General features: G+C 34.3%; 1 protein-coding gene across 1 annotated transcript in view; it reads left to right on the plus strand.

The window, feature by feature from the left end:
- The window catches only part of CFTR (CF transmembrane conductance regulator), a 166,215-nt gene that overhangs the window by 67,027 nt on the left and 72,591 nt on the right, over nucleotides 1-26,597 (plus strand). Inside the window, exons 12-14 of the mRNA XM_058441560.1 lie at nucleotides 20,256-20,350; nucleotides 22,882-22,968; nucleotides 24,476-25,199. Coding sequence (XP_058297543.1) covers nucleotides 20,256-20,350; nucleotides 22,882-22,968; nucleotides 24,476-25,199 — 906 coding nt within the window. The remainder of the gene's footprint in view (nucleotides 1-20,255; nucleotides 20,351-22,881; nucleotides 22,969-24,475; nucleotides 25,200-26,597) is intronic.

The raw sequence follows: 26,597 nt of genomic DNA on the forward strand, positions 1-26,597 counted from the left end.
CCAGATAGGAAGGAGTAAATTGCTTCCCGGTGGATAATTAGAAGATTGAATGGATGGACTTGGTCACTATTTGGTATAGAAGGGGAAAAAAAGGAGATGTCAAAGATGATGCCAATTTTTAAAAGTAATTTAACTTATTTATTTTTAAATATTTTTTCAGCCTTATTAAGGTATAATGGACAACAATCGTAGGTATATGTCATTTATAACATGATGTTTTGATTTATGTATACATTGTGAAATGTCTACCATAGTCAAGCTGATTAACATATCCATCACTCACATAATTAACATTTTGTGTGTGTGCAGTGAGAACATCAGGATCTACTCTCTTAGCAATTTTCAAGTATAGAATACGTTTGTTACCAACTATAGTGGCCACATTGTACAATAGAGCTCCAGGACTTATTCATCTTGCCTAACTAAAACTTTGTACTCTTTGACCAACATCTTCCCATTCGTCTCTCCTTCCCATGCCAAGTTTCCATCTTGGTCAGTTGGATGGATAGTAGTACTATCTGCCGAGGCAAGTTGGTAGGGTAAAAACAATGTGTTCCCTTTTGGAAATGCTGAGGTGACCAGGGAACTTCCAAGGGAATCTGTCTGGATCTAGAGCTTAGAAGAGATGTTTGGGCTGGAAACAGACATCAGGTAATCTTCAGCATGTGGATTGTAAATAAAGTCATAGGAGTGGATGATATCACCAACGGTGAGTGTAATATAAGAAGACTGGACTGAGGACAGATTTCCAAGGAATTTCAATACTTAAGAAGTATGCAGAGAAAAGAGGGGCTGTGAAGGACACCAAGGAGGAGACTAAGAGCCAGGAGGGAAAACTTTCAAGAGAGTATTCCATCATGGAAGAGAAGAAGAGATAACATTTTAAATGATACGCAGTGCTCAATAATGGTATCCACTTTGGAGAGGCCAAGTAAGATTCCTAAGTACCCATTGGATCAAGGTCCTTAATCTTACAAAAACTTATGCAAATCAATAATAAAGAGATGATAACCCGATAATCAAAAATAGACAAAGCATATAAGAAGAAAATGAATTAAAAGTATTCAAAGCATTCAACATATACAAATGTGCTCAATCTGATATATAATGAAAGAAAAGTAAAACAACAATGGGCATGACTAAATAACAGTATGAGGGAGGCTGAGGAGAGGGAGCATTTGAAATTTCAGTACAGAAGAGAAAAGGGGTGACATAGAAAAAGGAGACAGAAACTATAGAACATGTTTGGAGGATAAGACTCAAACAGGTAGTGGGGACCATTTTCTGGAGTAGGATGAATACAGGTAATGTGTGTGGATGCAAATATGAGGTAGGATGTAATGGGAAGTTAAGCGAATTCATATTTAGTCATTCATTCAAAAATACTTAATTGAGCTACTGCTGTGTGGCAAGCATCATTCTACAAACAAAGGACACAGTGATAAGCAAGCCAGTTTGTACTGTCGTGTAACTTATATTCTACTTTGAGAAGACAGATTATAAATAGGTTAAAAAGTCAATAATATGATGTTTCAGGATTAACAATAAAAAATTAGGGTGATGTATAGAGTGCCAGGGAAAGTGCTTTCATGGACCTCTTCATTCTCTCCTCTCCTGGTGTTATAAGCTACTCCTTCATCCATGCTGCCATTTCTCTTTGTTTATGTTTCCAGTATAGTACTCATCACATTATTACTATAGAGCCTTATACCTGATGAGGGCGAAGGTGTCCATCTCCTTACTTCAAAAAAAACAAAACAAAACAAAAAAAACTCGAGAAACAAAAAAAGAGGCAGAAATACAGAAGGTCCTCCACTAACTTTCATGTGCCATGTAACCAGCGACATCCAATTATTTTACAGCACTCTAGCTATAGAAGGGTTTGGGAAGCGTAGTGCTTACTGTTCTAGCCTTTGTAGCACAGGAAAGGGCCTGGAAGGAAAGGAATTGTGTCTTCCGCAGTTGCTTTTCTTTTTTTTAAATTAATTAATTAATTTATTTATTTATTCTTTTTAAAATATATTTTATTATTATTATGCTTTAAGTTTTAGGGTACATGTACACAATCTGCAGGTTTGTTACATATGTATACATGTGCCATGTTGGTGTGCTGCACCCATCAACTCGTCATTTAGCATTAGGTATATTTCTTAATGCTATCCCTTCCCCCTCCCCCCACCCCACAACAATCCCCAGAGTGTGATGTTCCCCTTCCTGTGTCCATGAGTTCTCATTGTTCAATTCCCACCTATGAGTGAGAACATGCGGTGTTTGGTTTTTTGTCCTTGTGATAGTTTACTGAGAATGATGATTTCCAGTTTCATCCGTGTCCCTACAAAGGACATGAACTCATCATTTTTTATGGCTGCATAGTATTCCATGTTGTATATGTGCCACATTTTCTTAATCCAGTCTATCGTTGTTGGACATTTGGGTTGTTTCCAAGTCTTTGCTATTGTGAATAGTGCCACAATAAACATACGTGTGTATGTGTCTTTATAGCAGCATGATTTATAATCCTTTGGGTACATACCTAGTAATGGGATGGCTGGGTCAAATGGCATTTCTAGTTCTAGATCCCTGAGGAATCGCCACACTGACTTCCACAATGGTTGAACTAGTTTGCAGTCCCACCAACAGTGTAAAAGTGTTCCTATTTCTCCACATCCTCTCCAGGACCTGTTGTTTCCTGACTTTTTAATGATGGCCATTCTAACTGGTGTGAGATGGTATCTCATTGTGGTTTTGATTTGCATTTCTCTGATGGCCAGTGATGATGAGCATTTTTGCATGTGTTTTTTGGCTGCATAAATGTCTTCTTTTGAGAAGTGTCTGTTCATGTCTTTCGCCTACTTTTTGATGGGGTTGTTTGTTTTTTTTCTTGTAAATTTGTTTGAGTTCATTGTAGATTCTGGATATTAGCCCTTTGTCAGATGAGTAGGTTGTGAAAATTTTCTCCCCGCAGTTGCTTTTCTTTATGGGGAAGTTCTATAACCCAAACAATATTTTAGGAATTTTCATCTATTGTCAATATGCAAACTGGAAGGGGATAATGAAAATGTTGTGGTTAGAAGTTTATGAAATATTGTTATTCACATTTTAAAGTAAAAAGGGGGAATGGTTAAGAGACTTGTTTAAGATCACATGTCTCATAATTGGTGGGACCAGCAATACAATCCAAATCTAACTACTTATCTTTTTCTATGCCCTATTAGTGTTCATATTAGAAAAGAAATTCTATCTCAGACACTAATGATTTGTTCTTTGAACACCAATGACTTTAAGTTAGAACTTCATACTAGTTAATTTAATTATGGGGTAGCAGTATTATTAAACTATCAAGAGTATAAATTTTCTATTTGTAAAAGAGATTATGATACCAAAGATTAGTGAACTAATGATATTGAGAATTCTGACATAATTTTGAAAAATATTTGCAGGATATTTATTTTTGTGTAAAGGGTGCTTTCAAGCTACCATAATCCTAAGTAAGTGTATATTTGGGAAAACCACCCATTCTAACACACTTGAAATTTAAATAAGTCAGGAATTTTTTTTCCAGATCTTCTCCCACATTATCTTCTTCTTTTTCCTCTCCCCTTGGGAAAGAATCTCTTCATGCCTCATAATATCAAATTTAAACTATGGAAGTCCAGGTGGTGGACAGTCAGCAAAGGGGAAGATGAGAAGCTTGTGTTACAAAGCCAGCTCTTGACAGAATAAGGATCTGGTAGGAACTTCGGAAGTAATGGGTAGGTAAGTATGAAGGCCAGCTCCTAAGATCTAAATTACAAAGCAGAAGACTTATTTACTAGGGAGCTGGAAAACATGTTAGGAAATCCAGAGGAGGAACAGATTTCAAGATAGCACAATAATATAGCAATGAAGTACTGAGAAAAGAGTTTTTTTTCACGGATTGGATTTATTCTAGCATTTTAGGCAGCATTTGGGCATTTCTAAGTGGTCAGACTTAGAGGAGATAGCTAAGGAATTAGCAGCTGCTAAATGCCAATTCTTAGACCAGTTGAATCAAAATCATCTAAAAAGCTTTCAGAAACCAAACTTTTTAAGGGCCATTTGAGAGATTCTCAAATCTGGAATCCAGAAATCTATAGCTAGGTAAGTTTAAGGTAGAGCCAGAGTAAGAAAAATAAAATAATTAGTTTATTTCAGGTATCTTTTCCAATATTACTTCTGAACCTACCCCAAACACCTTAAATCACTGCATTCTATAGCCATTCTTTTAAAAATGGTTGAGTTATTAGTTTTCAAAGACAAATACAGATCTGCACACATACAGAAATAAACATTAAAGAGACATAAAGATATTAAACAGAGTTATATATACTTACAACTTCATACACATATATATTATATATAAAACCGAATATTAAGTGTTTGATATTAGTGACAAAATCTGTAACATCCATTATATTAGTGCTTTTTGTACTTATTGTTTGGTCTAGTAAAAATTGCATTCGAATTTGAGTTTTCTGCTATAAATTTGGTCAGTTCCTATCAGTGAAGGAAAAACCTTTTTTTATTATTTTATTTATTTTTTATTTTTTGAGACGGAGTCTTGCTGTGTTGTCCAGGCTGGAGTGCAGTGGCATGATCTTGGCTCACTCCAACCTCTGCCTCCGGGGTTCAAGCGATTCTCCTGCTGCAGCCTCCTGAGTAGCTGGGACTACAGGCACCTGCCACCAGGTCCGGCTAATTTTTGTATTTTTAGTAGAAATGGGGTTTTGCCATGTTGGCCAAGTTGGTCTTGAACTCCTGACCTCAGGCGATCTGCCTGGCTTGGCCTCCCAAAGTGCTGGAATTACAGGTGTAAGTCACCGTGCCCAGCCCCTTTTTATTTTTTAAGCTGTTTGAAGATTCTTAGTTCTCATGCTTTCTAGTGGTGATTAATCTTTAGCCAGTATTTCTATATACAGCTATTTGTAATCATGTTTGACTTAGGTCAACAAATGATCTTTCCTTAAAAAACAGAACCCCAATTTTAATTTCTGAATTATTTATTATCTATTTTCTGCTGTGGAAGTTGAATTATGTTGATATATGTCATACAGGGCCATGTAACACTCTCAGCTACACATTCACTTGTATAGTAGCTGTATACAAAAATGTTACTTCATTCTCTCTCTCTTTATAATACTCTCTTGGCTCTCTTATGTTCTCTCACACACTCTACTCTTCCCTTCGTCTGTTCTTTCTACCTGTTCCCTCTGCTCCTACCACACTTACTCCCCCCTTGTCCATTTTCCTTGTGCATAAAGCACAACACAAGTGCTTAGTAATTATTAAATATTAATAACAATGACACTAACCACCCAATGATTTAGTGTTAATGACATGCTTTATTGAATGGCATTACCTCTAAAGTTCATGTTTCCTTTACCCAACCAAGCTTCTTACCCTCCTCCCTTACCACAAGCATCTATATTGTCAAGATTGTTATAAAGAGTAATAAGCCAGCCATTAAAAGAGGGTTTATGGTATTTTCCTATCTACAAAGTCACAGGAAGCTCAAATGTACTCAGTAAATATTGCAAAATTACACAGAACCATTAAATGTAACACTCCACCCTTTCTCTCTCTCTCTCTCTCTCTCTCTTTCTGTCAATATAGCAACACCCTATATCATTGCCCTGTTGTATGTGCAAATCAGAGTTAATAAGCTTTATATTAGCAATTACTCCTTAACAACTTCTGGTTTGTTTGGTCCAGCTGAATAATGTAAGCACTTAAAAAAATAAAATTATAAACATTTATGTGAAAAATACATATATCACATTGGATATGTTGTTATGCACTCCTTAGTAATAAAGTAAGTTAATCTTTATTGCACACTTATTATATTACTTTGACCCTCTCTAGTACTCTTTATCTAAGTATGCTCAAGTGCTTTACAATCTCAAACAGACCCAATGTATTGTATGCACAGAATCCTTTGAAGCTGACATTTGCCTTTCTGACCAGTTTGTTGTAAAGGAAATCAGCCAAAAAAACAAGTATCTAGATGAGTAGCTCAAACATTAATACACATAGTAATCACAGGTCAAAATGCAGATAGATTATCCTGTCCAAATTCTCCTGAGTAAGAGTAGGTGAAGCATTTTTAAATAAGCTCCCCAGGTGATTCTGAAATTGGTCCAAGGACCACATACTAAGAACTAATGATCCAAATAATTTGACTTTTTATCTATAGATTAAACCATGCTGAGAAAATTATTAAAAATTGAAATGGCAGTGGAGGATGGTTTGAAAGAAAGGTTTTTCAGGGCCCTTTCAACAAGCAAATTAATTGAACACAATATTAAAACTCTATATTTGATTTAAGACTAAGGCCTTCATTGTTTTTAAATCTCAGTAATTTTTATGTAACAGGTCAATTCATACCCAGCATCTTAATTCCAATGAATGATTTCCCACAACAATTTTTGTGGATAACTCCAAGGGAACTCAAAGGAAGTTGTAGTGTGAACAAAGAGAAGTAGAATTTGTCCTTGTGTGTAAGGCTTCTCTAAGCAGCACAGGCTCCCATACTGCTTTTTAAAAAAATTATGATAGCACCAAGTGGAATTAATTTTTTTTTAGATTATACTTTCATGGAAGGGAAGATCTACTGTGAAGGCTGGAAAACCAACACCCTTAAGATAAATACAATACCAGATTTGAGCGCTCTTAGTAATCAGCAAAGATAAATGTTTAACAGTGCATACAAAATGAAGTGTTTTATGTTAAATCAAATAGAGAAAGCCAAACACTAATAACATGGTTACAAATGAACAATAAATTAGGTAATCAGAACAGGTACAGACATTAATAGCAGGATATTGGTATTATTAATGTATTTTGTTTAAAAATAATGAACTTAATTACAATTCTCTTCATCCTACCCCCACTATTTTATTTTATTCCAGATTCAGCAGCTTCATGTCATGATCTCTGAAACACTTATTATTAACGTTATCCAAGTGTACACATTTCTCTTTATATAAATGTTTCAGTCCAGAAAAGGAGGCCAAATACATTAGCTCAGAACAACAAATCTTCTCAGATGTGGGAATCTTTTATTTTCACACTTTTAAAGGTAATCTGTGTTCCTAGTGTCTGTTATAGACAGAAAACTTTCATATGACAACATTCCTATTTTCTTAACTGCCTTGATAGGGGCCAAGACAAATTCTAAGTAGGACTTTTTACCCTATTCTTCTTACCATCATTCTTTCACAAAACCCCCAGCTTTAGACAATCGCTATTATGAATTTGACATGTACTTTTCCAATCCATTTATATAAATTTACACCCATATATACATATAGTTATCTATGAACAATATTTAGTAGCTTTTTTATGTGTGGCTTTAAAATTTACATAAATTGTATAATTTGTGCACATCCTTCTTTAATTTGCCTTCTTGGCTACGGTTATCTTTTTCTGATCTAGCTATGCTGCTGGTATGTAGAATTCTATTTCATTCTTTTTTCATTGTTGTTTTGTACCCATAACATGTCACATTTTATTTATACCTTCTGTTCCTGATGGATATTTAGATTCTTCCAGGATTTTACTCAATACTGCAATGAAAATATTTGAATTTTTCTCTTTTGCACATATTCAAGAGACTTTACTGACATATATATCTATAGGTGAATTGTGTGTTCATAGGATACATACACACATTTTAAATTTCACTAGATACTGCCAATTTGCACTTTGAAATAGCCATACAATTTATAGTACCACCAGCCACTTACGAAAGTTCCCACTTCCTCAAATCTTTGAAAGCTCTTGTTATTAACAGACATATTAATTCTTGCCATTCTGATTTGTAAATCAGAATCTCTATTGTTCTATCTCTAGTTCTAATTTGCAATTCTCCAATTACTTGTAAGATGCTATATATTTTCATGTTTGTTAGTCATTCTGATTTCATATCCTTTGCCGATTATCTTTTTGGTAAGTTATTGTGGTGGCCATGAGATGTGCCTTACAGAGGCCTTGCTAGAGGGAATGTGATTGAGTGAGAGCCCCAGATGCTGTATATTAAAATCCTTTGTCTCAAGATTTCTCCTTGCACGTGAATGAATGAGTACAGCTGGGATACTAAAGCAGATGTGTATTTGGGAGATATGAGACTTCTTTAGTGGCTGAGTTTTGGCTAATAATGACTTTGCCAAACCTTTCTCAGACTGCTCAGTGTTCTAACATCTTACATCCAGCCTTCTACCCTTCTTTCCTTTACCAGGGGATTGAATTTACATTGAGGTCTCATAGCCTCCTCTGCCTCCCTCCTTATTTCCTTTTTTACAAATATTTCCCCTAATAAATCCTTGTACATTTAATACCATTTTGCTATTTGCAACCTGCAGGTCTTGGACTAACACAGTTCTATACATTGCATTACCATTCTCTAGAGTGGGATCTTTTGTTGTAGAGAGTTTTAAAATTTTTATGTAGTCACTTTTATCCGTATTTTTCTTTATGGTTTATATTTTTGTGTCTTCTCTTTAACATATCTTTTCTAACAGAATTCATAAATATATTATTCTATATTGCCAAAAGTTTGAAAGTTGCAATCATTAGAATTAATTTTTGTATATTGTGTAAGTTAAGAATCTAATTTCATTGTTTTCCATATGGAAAGCCATTTGTCCCAAGATAATTTTTTGAGTAGTCTCTCCTTCCCCTAATTGTCATTCTGACATCTTTTTTCTAGGTTCTGATCTATGCATGTGTTTCTTCATGGAAGAGTTGACCCTTTGTATCTGTGAGTTTCGAATCCATGGATTCAATCAACCACAGATAGAAAATACTTAGAAAAGCATCAGAATTGAACATGTACATACATTTTGCTTGTCATTATTCCCTAAACAATATAGTATAACAACTATTTATGTAGCATTTACATTGTATTAGATATTATAAGTAATCTAGAGATGATTTAAAGTATACAGGAAGATGTGCATATGTTACATGCAAATACTACCCCATTGATATAAGGGTCTTGAGCATTCATGGATTTTGGTATCCACAGAGAGTCCTGGAACCAATTCCCCACAGATGCCAAGGCACAACTGTATTTATTCTATCATCTACTTGTTTAATCTCACATCAGTATCTACTTTTGAAATAACAATAACTTTATTATTTAACTTTTTTTATCACTTAGGATTAGAGAATTTCCTCTGGGGAGGCATCATAGTGTCTCAAGCTGGCCATAAAGACAAGTGAGGGCTAGGATCAGTAAGACTAGGCAGAGGAAGATACAACAGATCTCCTACGCATGAAGCAAAAGTGCAGCTCAGAAGCCAGCTCTTTCATTAAGTTGTCCTCTATACCCTCACTAGATTGTAAGCTCTTGAAATCAGAGGCTATACCTTAATTGTCTCTGTTATCTACAATACTTCACTCACTGCTTGGAACATATTGCCTGCAATAATTAAGCCTGCCCTGGCTTCCAAAGCATAGAGCAAATCACACTTCTCCCCTTGCCTTTGAGAAGCTCACAGTCTTTGAAGGTAGAGATATGTGAACAGATAAGAAAATGGATGACACGAGAACAGAAAGGCATGACTGTCAGAGAAGTCATTGGAGACTTTACAGAGGAAATTAAATTTTTATTGATCTTGAAAGAGTTTGCCAGATGAAGTAGAGGACAGGCATTTTAGACAAAGGGAACAGGAAATGTGAAAACACAAAGTGATGGAAGGCATGGTGAGTTTGGAGAACTATAAAACCTCAATGTGGCTGAAGGGTAAGGTGGATATAGAGGAGTGCTGGGAGGTGAGGCTGAAGAAATAAGCTAGGAAATGTCTTTTTATGCCATTTTTTAAAGTTTGGACTTTATTCTGATGTTCACATGGATCCAATATTTTTTGTTTTGTGTTGTTTTAAGCAGAAGCATGACATGATCAGCTTGAATGATGAACAACTTGAATTGTTTAAAGTGGATCACACAGTCTACTGTTTTACAGTTATTCTTTGACCAAGATATTCTTTATTAACTGAGGAAAAAAATGGCTTTCCTGAATTTTGCAGTCATGAGATATGTGATAAGCATTCTTGATTTATCATCTTCAATCCTGTTACATAACATAATAACCATTGTAATTACCTTTAGCAATGCTTTCCTCAGTATTATTTAATGTCCTATAAAATGTGACTTTCATTTGCAAATATAGTACATCTAACAAGAATTTACCACAGCTGCTCTGCAAAATACCAATACAATTGACCCTTGGACAATGTGGGGGTTAGGGGTGCTGATTCCCCATGTAGTTGAACATGTTACATAACATAATACATAACTATTGTTATTATGTAATAGAATTGAAGATGATAAATCTTTGGAAAGTGGGGCAAATAAATTCTTATGAATTCCATATCTTCCACATATGTTTTACTTTTTTGATAAGAAGTAGTAACCTAGTTCAGAAAAAAAATAATCATCCCCTTTTACTTATGCAGGATACCAAGTCTATCTTAGCACCATAATAGTGAATGATAGGAATCAAGCTCTATGAATACATTCACATGTACATATATATGGCTATATATGACACATGCATGCACATATACATATATACACTTGCTTATATGTGTATATACATGTACATGTATGTATGTATATTCAAATGTATATGTTTATATAGCCAAGTTATTGTACAGTTGACCTTTGAACAACACGGGTTTGAACTATGCAGGTCCACTTATACATATATATATTTTTTTCCATTTCTGCCACACCTAAGGCAGCAAGGCCAACTCCTCCCCTTGCTCTTCCTCCTCAGCTGACTCAACATGAAAACTGTGAGGATGAAGACCTTTATGAAGATTCACCTCCACTTAATGAATAGTACATACATTTCTTTTTCCCCATGGTTTTCTTAAAAACATTTTCTTTTCTCTAGCTTGCCTTATTGTAATAATATAATATATAATACATATAACATACCAAATATGTGTTAATTTATGGCTTATGTTATCAGTAAGGCTTCTGGTCAACAGTAGGCTATTGCTAGTTAAGTTTTTGGTAGTTACAAGTTATATATGGATGTTCGACTGCATGGGGAGTCAGCACCCCAACCCTCATGTTGTCCAAGGGCGTTGTCCAAGGGTCAGTTGTAATTGGTATTTTGGATAGCAGCTGTGGTAAATTCTGGTTAGATGTACTATATTTGTAAATGAAACTCACATTTTATAGGCCATTAAATACTATTGAGGAGAGCATTTCTAAGGGTAAAATCTTGTCTAATGCTTGAAACATCTTCAATTTCCTGTCAGTTTAGATCTTTTTGAAGTAATTCTGAAAATCTCTCTTTTAAGCTAAATTTAACACAACCAAATAGCCAAATATTTAAGTTCCACTAATGAAGATATCTAAATTTCTGTTAAAAATTTAAGATATATGTTAAACCCTTCTAATATAACTCTTCTCTCAGTCAAACTTTTTTTTTTTTAACAGTTGCTTTGCTTCTTCTTTCAAAGTCATACTTCAACAAGGTTGCTATTGAAAATGTCTGACTAAACATGTTAGCTATGTGATAATATGGCTGGATAAGAGATAAATATAGAAAATGTAGCTTTTTTTTCTACTTGCAATAACGCTTTGGGAATTAAAATGGAAACCTAATAACTATTTGATTCATAATAGTAGCCAACCATAAAATATTTAGACATACATCTGCTAAGAAATTTATAAGACATATATGGAGAAAATTCAATTGAATAAACCATTATTGAAGTATATAAAATAAGACCTGGATGAGTAGAAAGATCATAATTTTTAATAAAATTTTGCATCTTAAAAAGTGAACCCTATCCAAATATATGCACATTTAATAAAATTATAACTACATCCCAATGAGGTTGGTTTTGAAATTTTGTTAATTGGAACTTAAATTTCATATAAGAAGAAAAAATAAAGAAAAGAGTACATGCTTTGTAGACAAATTGCCTTAGTTGGAATCCTGGCTCTATTATCTATTAGCTATGTTATCTTTGGGATGACATTCATCTTTTCATATAGATATGCTTAAAACAGTGCCTGACATATAGTAAGCACTAAATATCCATTAGCTATTCTTATTATTGTTATTAGTATTGTTAATATTTGTTATTATATGGAAGACTAAATGACCAAAGAGAGTCAAGAAATTTATGAATAAGATTTATACTTTGTTAGATATTAGAGCCATTAAAAAAAAAAACCAAAGTGCCAAAAAACCTAGCACAATGTTAATATAGGAATAAAAAAATGGATCAGAGGAACCAAACAGAAAAGCCAGAAATGGATCTTAGGAAATATGAGAATATGATATATAATAGATGCTAAATGAATTCAGTATAAAAAATATTAATTTAATAAATCATGCTTGCTATCCAAGTAAAAGAAAATGAGATTAGATTCATGTCTCATGCCAAATATAACATAAATTGTACTTTGATTAAATTTTTTAATTAAAAAAGAGCAATAATATTTGAAAAGAAATATAGGATACTCAATGTATAACCTGAAGGTTGGGTAGTACTTTTCAACAAATATAGGAATTTGTCACTTGAAATACTAGAAGAAAAAAAGACAGCAAACAAATACAGGAATTCCAATTTCAAACAGATATAATGATTTCATGAAATGTTAACTGTGCACATGATAGATGGTCTATGGATAGTGTAAAAGAAAAAGAGAAAAGAAAAAATGTTTTTTAACATATGCAGCAAAAAAGGTTTTTAACATCTATTACATACAAATAAAAATGAATGTATAACACAGACTTAAATAAAAGTAGGCATTTCGCAGAAGAGCAATTCAGATGGCCAGTATTTACAATTTCATAGGTATTAAGGAAAATACAAATTAAAATGGCAAATTAGCAAAAATTGAGGTGTGATTATATTAATATCTATTGGTGGTGGTGATTATGGGGAAAAGGGTACTTTCAAAACTTGCTAATGTAAATATAATTCTTTTGGTTGTTTTGTAAAGGAACCTGACAATATCTTTTAAAAATAAAGAAAACGCATACTTTTGACCTAGCCACCCCATTCATGAGAGTATGTCTTAGAAAAATAAGATCACAAAATCATAGAGATTTATGTGCAATGATATTATTAGTAGGTTTTTTTTATGAGGAGGGGTGTGGATAGTAAATGCCAGGGTAAATCACATAGCATCTAATAAATGTATTTATGAACTACCAAAGCTTACACTTTCAGTCTAGTCTAGTCCAGACTGCAAATAAATGTGAGCAAGTGAATTCAAGCACAGAAGTGCTTGAAGGCAGGTATCATCAATCTACTTTCTTACAGTATCCTGATATTGACTTATCAAGAAGGTTACTGTGGTGTTGATTATTAAAACATTTATGTATCTAGGTATTTTTCATTCAGTAGTATGTTATTTAATTAGCAACAAGTGTGGGGATTTAAAGATATTCTTGTTTGTTTTTACTGCTGAAACATATTCTAGTGGAAATTTCAAATAAACGATTAGTCATCCTAAAAGCAAGATACATTTTCTCAGAAAAGACAAGGTAAAGAACTTGTATATCCTCCCTCAATTCGTTTATAAGGTAATAAGATGAATAAAAATATCATAGCACAATTTAGCATTGTAAAATAAAATTAATTGGTCATGTCTAGTGTGGTCGTGCTTGGAAGGTGAAAGAAGCCAAGATCTTGTCTGGGAACATCATGTCTACCTTGACCTCACCCTTAAGAATCCTAGCCTTTAATTTAAAATCACATGGCTACATACATACCAACTTCAACAACAGTACATCTGGCAAGGTCATGCAAACCTGGGACTTGAGCTTCTGATTCTAAGTCCAGTGCTTTTTCTGTACATCATCTCTTGTATATTTTTTATGATGATATGCTATTAAAAGCTATGAGATCAGGCCTTAAAAATCTGCTTCTTTTTTAATGGTAGAATGGGACATATTATCACGTCAGGTAAACATTCTATTCAAGGATAAATGGAAATGAATGTCATATATAGATCATTGACAAATATCTCATTACAAAAGTATGAGAGTTACCAATATTTGAGTGTATATTATGGGCCAGCCCTTTATATTAAATTACTTCAAATTTTTACAACTGTTAAAGGAAGATATTATTATACCCATTTTATAGATGGACAAGTTAGGGCCAGAAAAGACTTCCTCAAAGCTGTTAGTCCAGTAATGGAGACAGGGCTAGAAAACAGGTCATTTTGCTCTTTGACTAATGTTACTACTCATGTTTTGTATTTTGTTTAAAGTTTTATTTTATTTTACTTTATTTATTTTTTGAGACAAGGTCTTACTCTGTCACCCAGGCTGGAGTGCAATGGAGTGATCATGGTTCATTGCAGCCTTGACCTCCTGGGCTCAAGCGATCCTCCCACGTCTCAATCTCCAGGGTAGCTAGGACTGCTACAGGTGTGTGCCACCATACCTGGCTAAATTTTGCATTTTTTGTGGAGACAGGGTTTCATTATGTTGCCCAGGCTGGTCTTGAACTCCTGGGCTCAAGCGATATGCCTGCCTTGACCTCCCAAAGTGCCAGTATTACAGGCTTGAGCCACCATGTCCGGCCAAGCTTTATTTTAGAATTAAAAAAAATTCCACTTGGATGTTACATTTTATCTCATTGCTTTATATTTATAGAATTACTTTATAAATGCCACTTTCTTAATTATCATAGTTAGCACTCTTTATGAAACATAAACTATTATTTGACCCAGGTTTTTGTTAGAGGAATTGAGTCAAAGAGCTGTTAAGTAACCGAGATTTCACAATAAGCCAGACAGACCAGGGTTCAAATTCTGGGTCTCACATTATCCAATTCAATATTCCAGCTTTGTTACTTATTGAGCAACCACTACAAGCACAGTTTACATGACATCTGATAGCTCTCAAAATTGATTTTACAAACATAATTCAGATTTCAACTCAGCAGTGACTCAGGAGCAAGGACACTTGGATGCATTTCTTTGTGGCATTTTTCCCAGGGTACAAACAACCTGGAAGATCTCCCAAGTACGGGGAAGGTTTCACCCTGAGGAATCCCATTCCCTCTAATCTGGGACAAGGGGGAGGAGAGTACTGTCTCTTATCAGCCATCTCCCCAGGGAGGCCTGGACCCTCCTGGAATGCATACCATGGCTTACTGACTGAAAGTGTTGAAAAGACCAGGCACTGGGACACACGACACTACTCTTAAAATAAAAAAGAATCAGAGTAGCTTGTGGTTATAATTGAAATGGACAGATTAACATGGTACCAAGAAACTATTAGCAATTCCTTCCCTAAATCCCTCATTTTCTTAAAGCATTTTCTCCTTTTCCTCAACAAGCTTTAAGTTAGGATTTGAAGAATGATAAGACTAAAAGGAGGGCTGTTTCTGGTCTTTGGAGGAATTTGATGTTCCATTCGATCTGAGTGTGCAAAGCCTGAGTTCACATGAGCTCTTCTGATCTCTTTCTCTAATATTTTTACACCTTATTCATATGGGAAAGAAGGAGGGGAATACTTTATTTTCATTCTCCCTCCTCCCATTTCCTTGACTTGTTTAAAATATAAGTGTTATAGACACCTAAGATAGAAATTTGACTGAAACAGCCTCTTAATTATTGTCTTAAAAAATAATGTAATAAAATTGCATTTGTAGTCTTTGGACATTTAAATCCAGAAGGGATATTTTCTTTTTCTTTTTTAAAAATTTAATTCAATAGTTTTTGGGCTACAGGTGGTTTTTGGTTACATGGATAAGTGCTTTAGTGGTGATTTCTGAGATTTTGATATACCTGTCACCTGAGCAGTGTACACTGTGCCCAATATGTAGTCTTTTATCCCCCCAACCCCACCCTTCCTTTATCATCCCCAAAGCACATTATATAATTCTTATGCCTTTGCAACCTCATCGCTTAGCTCCCACTTATAAGTGAGAACATGCGATATTTGGTTTTCCATTCCTGAATTACTTCATTTAGAATAAATTGTCTCCAGCTCCATTCAGGTTGCTGCAAAACCATTATTTCATTCCGTTTTTTGGCTGAATAGTATTCCATGGTGTATATATGCTACATTGTCTTTATCCACTTGTTGATTGATAGGCATTTAGGTTGGACCCATATTTTCACAATTATGAATTGTACTGCTGTAAACATGAGTGTGCATTTTTTTTTTCCATATAATGACTTCTTTTCCTTTCGGTAGATACCCAGCAGTGGGACTGCTGGATCGAATGGTAGTTCTCCTTTTAGTTCTTTAAGGAATCTCCATACTGTTTTCCACAGTGGTTGTACTAGTTTACAACCCCACCAGCAGTGTAAAACTGTTCCATTTTCAGCACATCCATGCCAACATCTATTATTTTTTGACTTTTTAATTATGGCTATTCTTGCAGGAGTAAGATGGTATCTCATTGTGGTTTTAATTTGCATTTCCCTGATAATCAGTGATGTTGAGCATTTTTTCCTGTGTTTGTTATTTGTTTGTATATCTTGAGAATTGTCTATTCTGTCCTTTGCCCACTTTTTGATGGAATTATTTGTTTTTTTTCTTGCTGATTTGTTTGAGTTCCTTGTAGATCCTGGATACTAGCCCTTTACTGGATGCATAGTTTATGAATATTCTTTCCCACTCTGTAGGTTGTCTGTTTACCATGCTATTTATTTTGCTGTGTAAAAGCTTTTCAGTTTAATTATATCCCATCTATTTATTTTTGTTTCTGTTATATTTGCTTTTAGGATCTTAGTCATGAACTTTTTGCCTAAACCAATGACTATAAGAGTTTTTCCAATGTTATCTTCTAGAATGTTTATGTTTTCTGGTCTTAGATTTAAGTCTTTGCTTCATCTTGAGTTAATTTTTGTATAAAGTGAGCGTCGAAGATCCAGTTTCATTCTTCTACATGTGGCTTGCCAGTTTTCCCAGCACCATTTATTAAATAGGGTATCCTGTCCCCACTTTATGTTTTTGTATGCTTTGTCAAAGATCAGTTGGCTTTAAGTATTTGGCTTTATTTCTGGGTTCTCTATTCTGTTCCATTGGTCTGCTTGCCTATTTGTGTACCAGTACCAGGCTGTTTTAATAACTATAGCCTTGTAGTATAATTTGAAGTCGGGTAATGTGATTCCTCCAGATTTGTTCTTTTTGCTTAGTATTCCTTTAGCTATGTGGGCTCTTTTTTAGTTCCATATGAATTTTAGGATTTTTTTCTAGTTCTGTGAAGAATTATGATGATATTTTGATAGGAATTGTATTGAATTTGTAGATTGCTTTTGGCAGTATGGTCATTTTCACAGTATTGATTCTGTCCATCCATGAGCATGGGATGTGTTTCCATTTGTTTGTGACATCTGTGATTTCTTTGAGCAGCATTTTGTAGTTTTCCTTGTGGAGATCTTCAACCTCCTTGGTTAAGTATATTTTCATGTATTTTATTTATTTATTTATTTATTTATTTATTTATTTATTTATTTTTGCAGCTGTTGTAAAAGGGATTGAGCTCTTGATTTGATTCTCAGCTTGGTTGTTGTCAGCAGGGACATTTTCTAAAGTATAGACTGTAGTTCCTTATCTTCTATCTGTTTCTTACTGTCCCCTTCAATATTCTTGTCCTTTTTTCCCGCTATTATCTTTTTAACTTTTTAATATATAGGTATCTACTTCTCCTTCTGGCAATTTTTGCTTTTCCAATTTTCTTTCTTTTTCTCCTCTGCACATATTTATTTATTTTCTTCTATGTACTTCTTTATTTTTAACTTAATATTTGATTAACTTCCCTTCCCTGTCTCTCTTCCTTCTTTCCATAAATCTTCATTAATTGACTGCACTGGGCTAGGATTCTATACCCTCTAAATCAATAATCTATTTTCTATAGTCAACTGTGTTATAATTGTACTGTCAAGATAACTACTTATTTTTAATACTTAAAGATATTTTGAAATTTTAACCAATTTAATTAATACAATGTTGAGTTCAAATTTGAAAAAAAATGGAAAACTGTAATAATTCTAGCAGCCTCCTGCTTTTTAATAATATATTAGAAAATTTGCCTCTTTTTCAAAAGCCTACAGTGAATCTATTCATGGCAAAAGCAAACCATTCTCTTTATTCTCTTTTTTTCTCCAAAAGATTTAAGGGTTTTTTGTTTGTTTTATTTTGTTTTGTTTTTTAGATATTGAGTCTTGCTCTGTCATCCAGGCTGCAGTGCCGTGGTGTGATCATAGCTCACTGTAGCCTCGAATTCCTGGGTTCAAGCAATCCTCCTGCCTCACCCTCCTGAGTAGCTGGGGCTACAGGTGCATGCTACCACGCCCAGCTAATTTAAAAGAAAAAAAAATGTAGAGATGGGTCTTGCTATGTTGACCAGGCTGGTCTCAAACTTCCAATCTCAAGCATTTCTCGCCCAGCATCCTGAAGTGCTGAAATTATAAGTGAGCCACTATGCCCAACCAGATTTAGTTTTTAAAAAGAGAATACGATTTGAAAAAGGAAAAATGTGAGGCAGGAGAGAAGAAATACACACGAGTTGTCTTGTAATTGCTGAAAAACTGAAATCTTCAGCCTCGCTAAAGGAGCACTTGCATGAGCACCTCTAAGTTACCTTATTACCTTCTAAATTAGGTGTGAAGTCTAACTTCTAAATTATGAGTGAAATCTACTGCAATTCTTGTTATTTGGATGGAATCCTAGGTATGTGGTCCAGTTCATGAGTTGAACAAAAGCATGCTCACTTAGGCCAGGTAGAAAGAAATAAAGAGCTATGTTTTACATGTCTCATAACCACTGAAGGTCCTTCTCATAAGCAGTGCTTATGGGTATTAATGACCTCTCTATATTTTACTTCTGCAGCGCCTAAGTAGCCGAGCCCACTGAGTCCTGCTACATCTCCTCCAACATGTCAGCATTTTTTTCACAGGCCTTTTGTTACTCTAGATCAGAAATGTTGATAGCAACAATTCCTTGAGGGCAGCAGCTAGCATGATTCCAGCCAACAGGAACCACCAAACGGTTCTTAGTATAAATGACTACTTATTAATCTATTTACTTTGTGCATTTGGAGTTTTGAATGTGAAGTCCTATTTATGTCCATATGGTAGATAAATGAAACAAATGAATAACAGAAGTAACCATTTTGACACTTTAGATATAGATAATATTGTATTATTTCTGGATTGTGAAAGAAGAAGGAAGAGGCATATGGAAGAGAAGTTTTAGTAGAGGGGAGGAAGGAGGAGGTGGAAACAAATGTAGAAGGATGGGAGGAGAAAAGGGAGAGAGGCTTTTTTTTTTTTTTAAGGCTAATGAGAGTTTACTACCTATCTAACTCTTCATATTCTTCAAGTCTCAGACCAAATCCCATCTATTTGAAAGCCTCCAGGGTATTCCATCTATTGTATACTTCTGTTATGTACAAAATTAATTTGCCAATTAATTGTGAACTGTTTTATAAACTGTCTTAAAATGGTTAGTTAAATCTTTGGGATAGTATTTAGCTTTCTCCAGGATTATGACTTACCTTCTAAATTAGACATACAATGCCTAAGAGTCAAGGACTATTTCGCATAAATTCCAGTCTTCTTTTACAATGCCTAGAATGATTGTTGCCACAGAAATGTTCATTACCTGGGAGAAAGGATGACAGGAGGGGCAGAATGAATGGAGAGAGGTCGTGAGAATGAGGTGCTGAGGATGGATGAGGAAGAAAGCTGTTTTCGTTGGGAGGATAGGTGAGAGAAGTATAGAAAGAAATTGCCTTGGACCCATGGAAGCCCAGTGAAGATACTTAGATCCTGCAGGGGTGTGAATAGTGTTCTTTTAGTTTCTCTTGTTAGGAGGTTTGTTCATTTTGGGAGATTTCTTTTGAAAAGAGTGAACTTAAATTGGAGAAAGGTGTATTTTAGTATGTTGATAACATTTGAATTTGTAAAATGGACCTATGGATGATCTACACATATTTATATACCCATAAATATACACATATTTTACTTTTTGGTATTTTATAATTATTATTTAATGATCATTCATGACATTTTAAAAATTAAAGAAAAATTTACATCTAAAATTTCAGCAATGTTGTTTTTGACTAACTAAATAAATTGCATTTGAAATAATGGAGATGCAATGTTCAAAATTTCAACTGTGGTTAAAGCAATAGTGTGATATATGATTACATTAGAAGGAAGATGTGCCTTTCAAATTCAGATTGAGCATACTAAAAGGGACTCTCTAATTTCCTATTTTTGGTAATAGGACATCTCCAAGTTTGCAGAGAAAGACAATATAGTTCTTGGAGAAGGTGGAATCACACTGAGTGGAGGTCAACGAGCAAGAATTTCTTTAGCAAGGTGAATAACTAATTATTGGTCTAGCAAGCATTTGCTGTAAATGTTATTCATGTAAAAAAATTACAGACATTTCTCTATTGCTTTATATTCTGTTTCTGGAATTGAAAAAATCCTGGGGTTTTATAGCTAGTGGGTTAAGAATCACATTTAAGAACTATAAATAATGGTATAATATCCAGATTTGGTAGAGATTATGGTTATTCTGAATCCGTGCCCATATTTTGGTGTCTGTATATTTGTTTGCCTCATAGTATAGTTTACTACAAATGGAAAACTCTAGGATTCTGCATAATACTGGAAAGAGAAGATGTAAATATCTGTTAGTTCCATCGTAGACCCTGCCACTCCAATGTACACACCAGCTTTAGGCTTCTTGGTGTAGATAAACATACATTTTCAAATTTTTCATCATAATTTTAATAACAAAATAGGAAGGCAAATGATGTCACTTGGCTTAAAATCTATAATATTTAAAATAAACAGGACAAATGCATTAACATTGTTGGGGGAGGAGGTCCCTTAGTAGAAACACTCTTGGTCCAAGCATTTTAAAGCTGTCAAAGAGATGTAAATATAGATAATGTATGTCAAGGAGAGAGCTTTGTAGTTAAACTGTAACTTTCAGTTTAAACAATTATTGGTGACTCTGATGTCAAATGTTTCTCAAGCTTTATCTCAACAAAATTCTTCTCACTTTGTTGCCAAAGTCGTTAACAAGAAATCACATTGACTCATTGATGTTTTGGCTCCTTTCCCTTACTTTCTGTTGCTTTCCAAAAGCTGAGACAGGAAACTAACCCTCACTGAGCACCTGCAATTGCCTGGTAGTATTCTAGTTGTGGGTGTGCTTTTGTGTGTATGTAATCCTCTTACAGCTCTGCAAAGTAAGAATTGTTCTCCCTGCTTTACAGAAGAGATCATAAGATAATTGAGGCTGTTAGATGTTAACTTGCCAAAAGCCACACAGGAAAATGGTAGAGTCACAATTTGAACCAAGTCCTTTTGATTCTTTACGTTAAACCATGCTTTGATCTTGGAAATACACTGTAAGGTAATAAATCAATAGATATGGTTAATTCACAGACAAGATAATGGCTTCTAAATAAATGGAAGTTGATTATTTTTATCTGTGAGCCAAAGTAAGACTTATTCTAAGCATTCCACAAATTTAGATAAGATAGAGTATATGGCTTCTAGACATCCAACATAGAATTGACTTTGTGTTATCAGTTTAAGATTTGGTTTTGCTGTAAGGTGCACACACTTTGAGGAACTAAAAATAATTGTCTATTCTTATTCTGATCAGAATGTGTAGTGTGTTGTCCAGTTTTGGATGATGAATTTCTTATTTCTGATCTCATAAGAAGCTTGTGATAGATGTGAGGGAGAGAATTAAGAACTGAGTGTGGAGAAGAAACTGTGTACATTTTGATGGGATCCATTATGTAGCTCTTGCATACTGTCTTCAAAAATAAATTGCACTATAAAGGTTGTTTTAGACTTTTAAAGTTTTGCAGTTGGTTTTTAAAAAAATTTTTTAATTGGCTTTGAAAATTTCTTAATTGTGTGCTGATACAATTTTGTTTTTTACAGAAGTACCAACAATTACACGTATAAACACAGAATCCTATGTACTTGAGATATAAGTAAGGTTACTAACAATCATACCTGAAAAATTTAAATGTTATGAAGAAATTATCTCATTTCTATTAATATGGGAACTGTGTCTTCATCTTTATTACTGTTCTAAGGTCAACTCAATGTAGATTTTACTTGCTTATAGTTTCATATTTTAGCTAAATAGTAAAATAATATGGATATACATTTTGTTGTGAATTACTCATACTTTCCTTATTTGGAACTTTTATGAATATGATATAGAGACTGAAACTACAAGGAACAAAATGCAGTATCAATTATACAGCTGTGGCAGCACTACTATCAATTTGTTGATAGTGGTTAACACTTAGAAAAACATTTTAAAAATAATTTCACATAAGTAATGTAATTTATTAGCTGTCTCTGACATTTCACAGTTTGAAATAGTTTATTTTCTTCTTGGTGTCCTCACCAAAACCCAACATCTTTGAGGGCAGGAACTGTATAATTTTTGCCATTGTATTTTGAGCCCATAGAATGATACTGGCCTCTAAATTATCTACTATTGTTAAAAGGTTTTTTTTAAGGCAATATTTTAAAGTGTATGCTATGGTACAATTCAGTTTGTGACTTTTGCTAGTTTATGCCACTTACAGTTAGCAAAACCACTTCAGCAGTTCTTGGAATGTTGTGAAAAGTGATAAAAATCTTCTGCAACTTATTCCTTTATTCCTCATTTAAAATAATCTGCCCTAGTAAAAACATGTATAAAAGTGCTACTTCTGCACCACTTCTGAGAATAGTGTTATTTCAGTGAATCAATGTGGTGACCATATTGTAATGCACGTAGTGAACTGTTTAAGGCAAATCATCTACACTAAAAGACAAGGAAATAGTGAGGAAATGTAATTTAATTTCCATTTTCTTTTTAGAGCAGTATACAAAGATGCTGATTTGTATTTATTAGACTCTCCTTTTGGATACCTAGATGTTTTAACAGAAAAAGAAATATTTGAAAGGTATGTTCTTTGAATACCTTACTTATAATGCTCATGCTAAAATACAAGAAAGAAAGACTATCCCATCATAGATAGCATTTTACCTCTTGAGAAATATGTTCACCATTGTTGGTATGGCAGAATGTAGCATGGTATTAACTCAAATCTGATCTTCCCTACCGGGCCAAGATTCAAGATTACTTCCATTAAAACCTTTTCTGACCGCCTCATGCTAAACCAGTTTCTCCCATTGCTATACTGTTATAGCAATTGCTATCTATGTAGTTTTTGCAGTATCATTGCCTTGTGATATATATTACTTTAATTGATTATTATACTTAACATTTTTATTCACTTTTTGTGTTAGTATTTTATTCTGTCTTCTCCATAGATAGTAAACTTCTTAAGAAAATACATATGCTAAGTGTTTTACTGGTTTAATGTAGGTGAATGCTTAGACTACTCATCTACCTCAATACTTCCTTGGAGATCTCAATCACACAGAGCTCAGGACTTATATTTCCTTGGAACTCCCGTTAGGGTCTAATGTACATGAAATTCCCTAGACAGACAGACAGTCAGTTATATGGCTTGATTTCAAAGTTTCAAAATGATTTAATGGACTATCAAGTTGTTTATTAGGAGAACAGTTATTATACTCTTCTAAAAATAAAGATTTTAAGCAATAAAGATGTATATGTATATAAAATGGCTGGGTTATTCCTAGAAGTACCTTTCTTAGAATTTAGTTAAATTTAATATACAAGACACTATCTTTTCAACCCTGAGATTGTGAAAAGTAACTTCTATCAATATAAACTTTACTACATTTGTATTGTGTTAGTGTGTTACAGTATAATCTAGAACAATGTATCTTTCTATATGATATATGACATTTTAATGCCTAAAAAAACTGATATTTCTTAGATGATTCTAGTCAGGATTTACTTCTAGAATAGATTAAAATTTTATTTGAGGAGAGTCAAATTAATTATAGAATTCTCAGTTGTTATTGTTGCTGTTTTATTTTTAGTGAAACAGATTAGTCTTAATGTAAACACTTGAGAAATAAATTGGTGGTCAACCTAAAATGTAAAAAAGAAATTAATAGAAAATTTAAAGAGCAGTAAAGCTCTGACATTTAAAAGAAATGAAGTACAAATCTCTAGGGACCTTAAAGATCATCTAATAATTTCCTCATTTTCTAGATAAATAAACTGAGAGACCCAGAGGATAAATGATTTGCTCAAAGTCAAATATCTACTTAATATAGGAAATTTAATTTCATTCTCGGTCTGTTACCATGCAATTTTTCAATATAGCATGTTATTTCATGCTATCAGAATTCACAAGGTACCAATTTAATTACTACGGAGTACTTATAGAATCATTTAAAATATAATAAAATTGTATGATAGAGATTATATGCAATAAAACATTAACACAATGCTAAAATGCAAGACAAATGCTAAAATGCTAAAATAAAGTATTTATAAAATTGATATTTATATCTTTTTATATCTTAAAGCTGTATCTGTAAACTGATGGCTAACAAAACTAGGATTTTGGTCACTTCTAAAATGGAACATTTAAAGAAAGCTGACAAAATATTAATTTTACACGAAGGTAGCAGCTATTTTTATGGGACATTTTCAGAACTCCAAAATCTACGGCCAGACTTTAGCTCAAAACTCATGGGATGTGATTCTTTCGACCAATTTAGTGCAGAAAGAAGAAATTCAATCCTAACTGAGACCTTACGCCGTTTCTCATTAGAAGGAGATGCTCCTGTCTCCTGGACAGAAACAAAAAGACAATCTTTTAAACAGACTGGAGAGTTTGGGGAAAAAAGGAAGAATTCTATTCTCAATCCAATCAACTCTATACGAAAATTTTCCATTGTACCAAAGACTCCCTTACAAATGAATGGCATCGAAGAGGATTTTGATGAGCCTTTAGAGAGAAGGCTGTCCTTAGTTCCAGATTCTGAGCAGGGAGAGGCGATACTACCTCACATCAGTGTGATCAGCACTGGTCCCACGCTTCAGGCACGAAGGAGGCAGTCTGTTCTGAACCTGATGACACACTCAATTAACCAAGGTCAGAGCATTCACCGAAAGACAACAGCATCCACACGAAAAGTGTCACTGGCCCCTCAGGCAAACTTGACTGAACTGGATATATATTCAAGAAGGTTATCTCAAGAAACTGGCTTGGAAATAAGTGAAGAAATTAATGAAGAAGACTTAAAGGTAGGTATACATCGCTTGGGGGTATTTCACCCCACAGAGTGCAATTGAGTAGAATGCAATATGTAGCATGTAACAAAATTTACTCAAATCATGGGATTAGGATAAGGTGTATCTTAAAACTCAGAAATTATGAAGTTCATTAATTATGCAAGCAACTTTAAAATGTAAAATAACAAATGATTTCTTTTTGCAATGGACTTCTCTCTTCCCATAAAATGGGAAAGGATTTGGGGCGGGGTGCGGTGGCTCACGCCTGTAATCCCAGCACTTTGGGAGGCCGAGGCGGGCGGATCACGAGGTCAGGAGATTGAGACCATCCTGGCTAACACGGTGAAACCCCGTCTGTACTAAAAATACAAAAAATTAGCCGGGCGCAATGGCGGGTGCCTGTAGTCCCAGCTACTCGGGAGGCTGAGGCAGGAGAATGGCGTGAACCCGGGAGGTGGAGCTTGCAGTGAGCCGAGATCCCGCCACTGCACTCTGGCCTGGGAGAAAGAGCAAGACTCCATCTCAAAAGAAAAAAAAAAAAAAAAGGGAAAGGATTTAGTTTTCGGTCCTTTACTAAGCCAGTGATAATTGTGACTATAAGTTAGAAAGCATCTGCTTTATTACCATCTTGAACCCTCTGTGGGAAGAGGTGCAGTATAAATAACTGTATAAATAAATAGTAGCTTTCATTATTTATAGCTCACAAAATAATCTGCATGGAAGTAGCATATATAAGGTATATAAATATTTAGCCTCTTGATAGGACTAACTCACATTCAGGTTTGTATATCAGTCTTGCCTGAATTTAGCTAGTGTGGGCTTTTTTTATCTTGTGAGTTTCCTTTATACATTGGGTTTCTGAAAAGATTTCTTTTAGAGAATGTATATGAAGCTTAACATGTACTAGTGCCAGTCTTCAGACAGAAAGTTTGTTATATTAGGTTTTAAGAATAAAAGCATTTTATTTTTAGAACAGGAAATAATATAAAAAGGAGAGTTTTTGTTGTTTTAGTAGAAAACTTAATGCCTTGGATGAAATGAGCCATGGGCAGGGTTGTAATGAATTGATATGTTTAATAGTATAGATCATTTGTGAATAACGTGACCTTTGACAAGACACAAGCCATTAACATCTGTAGGCGGAAGTTTCCTTCTTTGTAAAATGAGGAAATAAAATAGATCCCTAAAGTGTGTAATTTTAGTATTTCTATACTTTACGAAGGTTTCCTAAATGATAATTCATCTGTATAGTGTTTTTTTGTGTGTGTTTGTTTGTTTGAGATGGAGTCTCGCTCTGTCACCCAGGCTGGAGTACAATGGCGCAAACTCGGCTCACTGCAACCTCTGCTTCCTGGGTTCAAGCGAATCTCCTGCCTCAGCCTCCTGAGTAGCTGAGATTACAGGCATGCG

The sequence above is a fragment of the Hylobates moloch genome, unplaced genomic scaffold, assembly GCF_009828535.3.
Source record: "Hylobates moloch isolate HMO894 unplaced genomic scaffold, HMol_V3 SCAFFOLD_1, whole genome shotgun sequence".
Lineage (NCBI taxonomy): Eukaryota > Metazoa > Chordata > Mammalia > Primates > Hylobatidae > Hylobates > Hylobates moloch.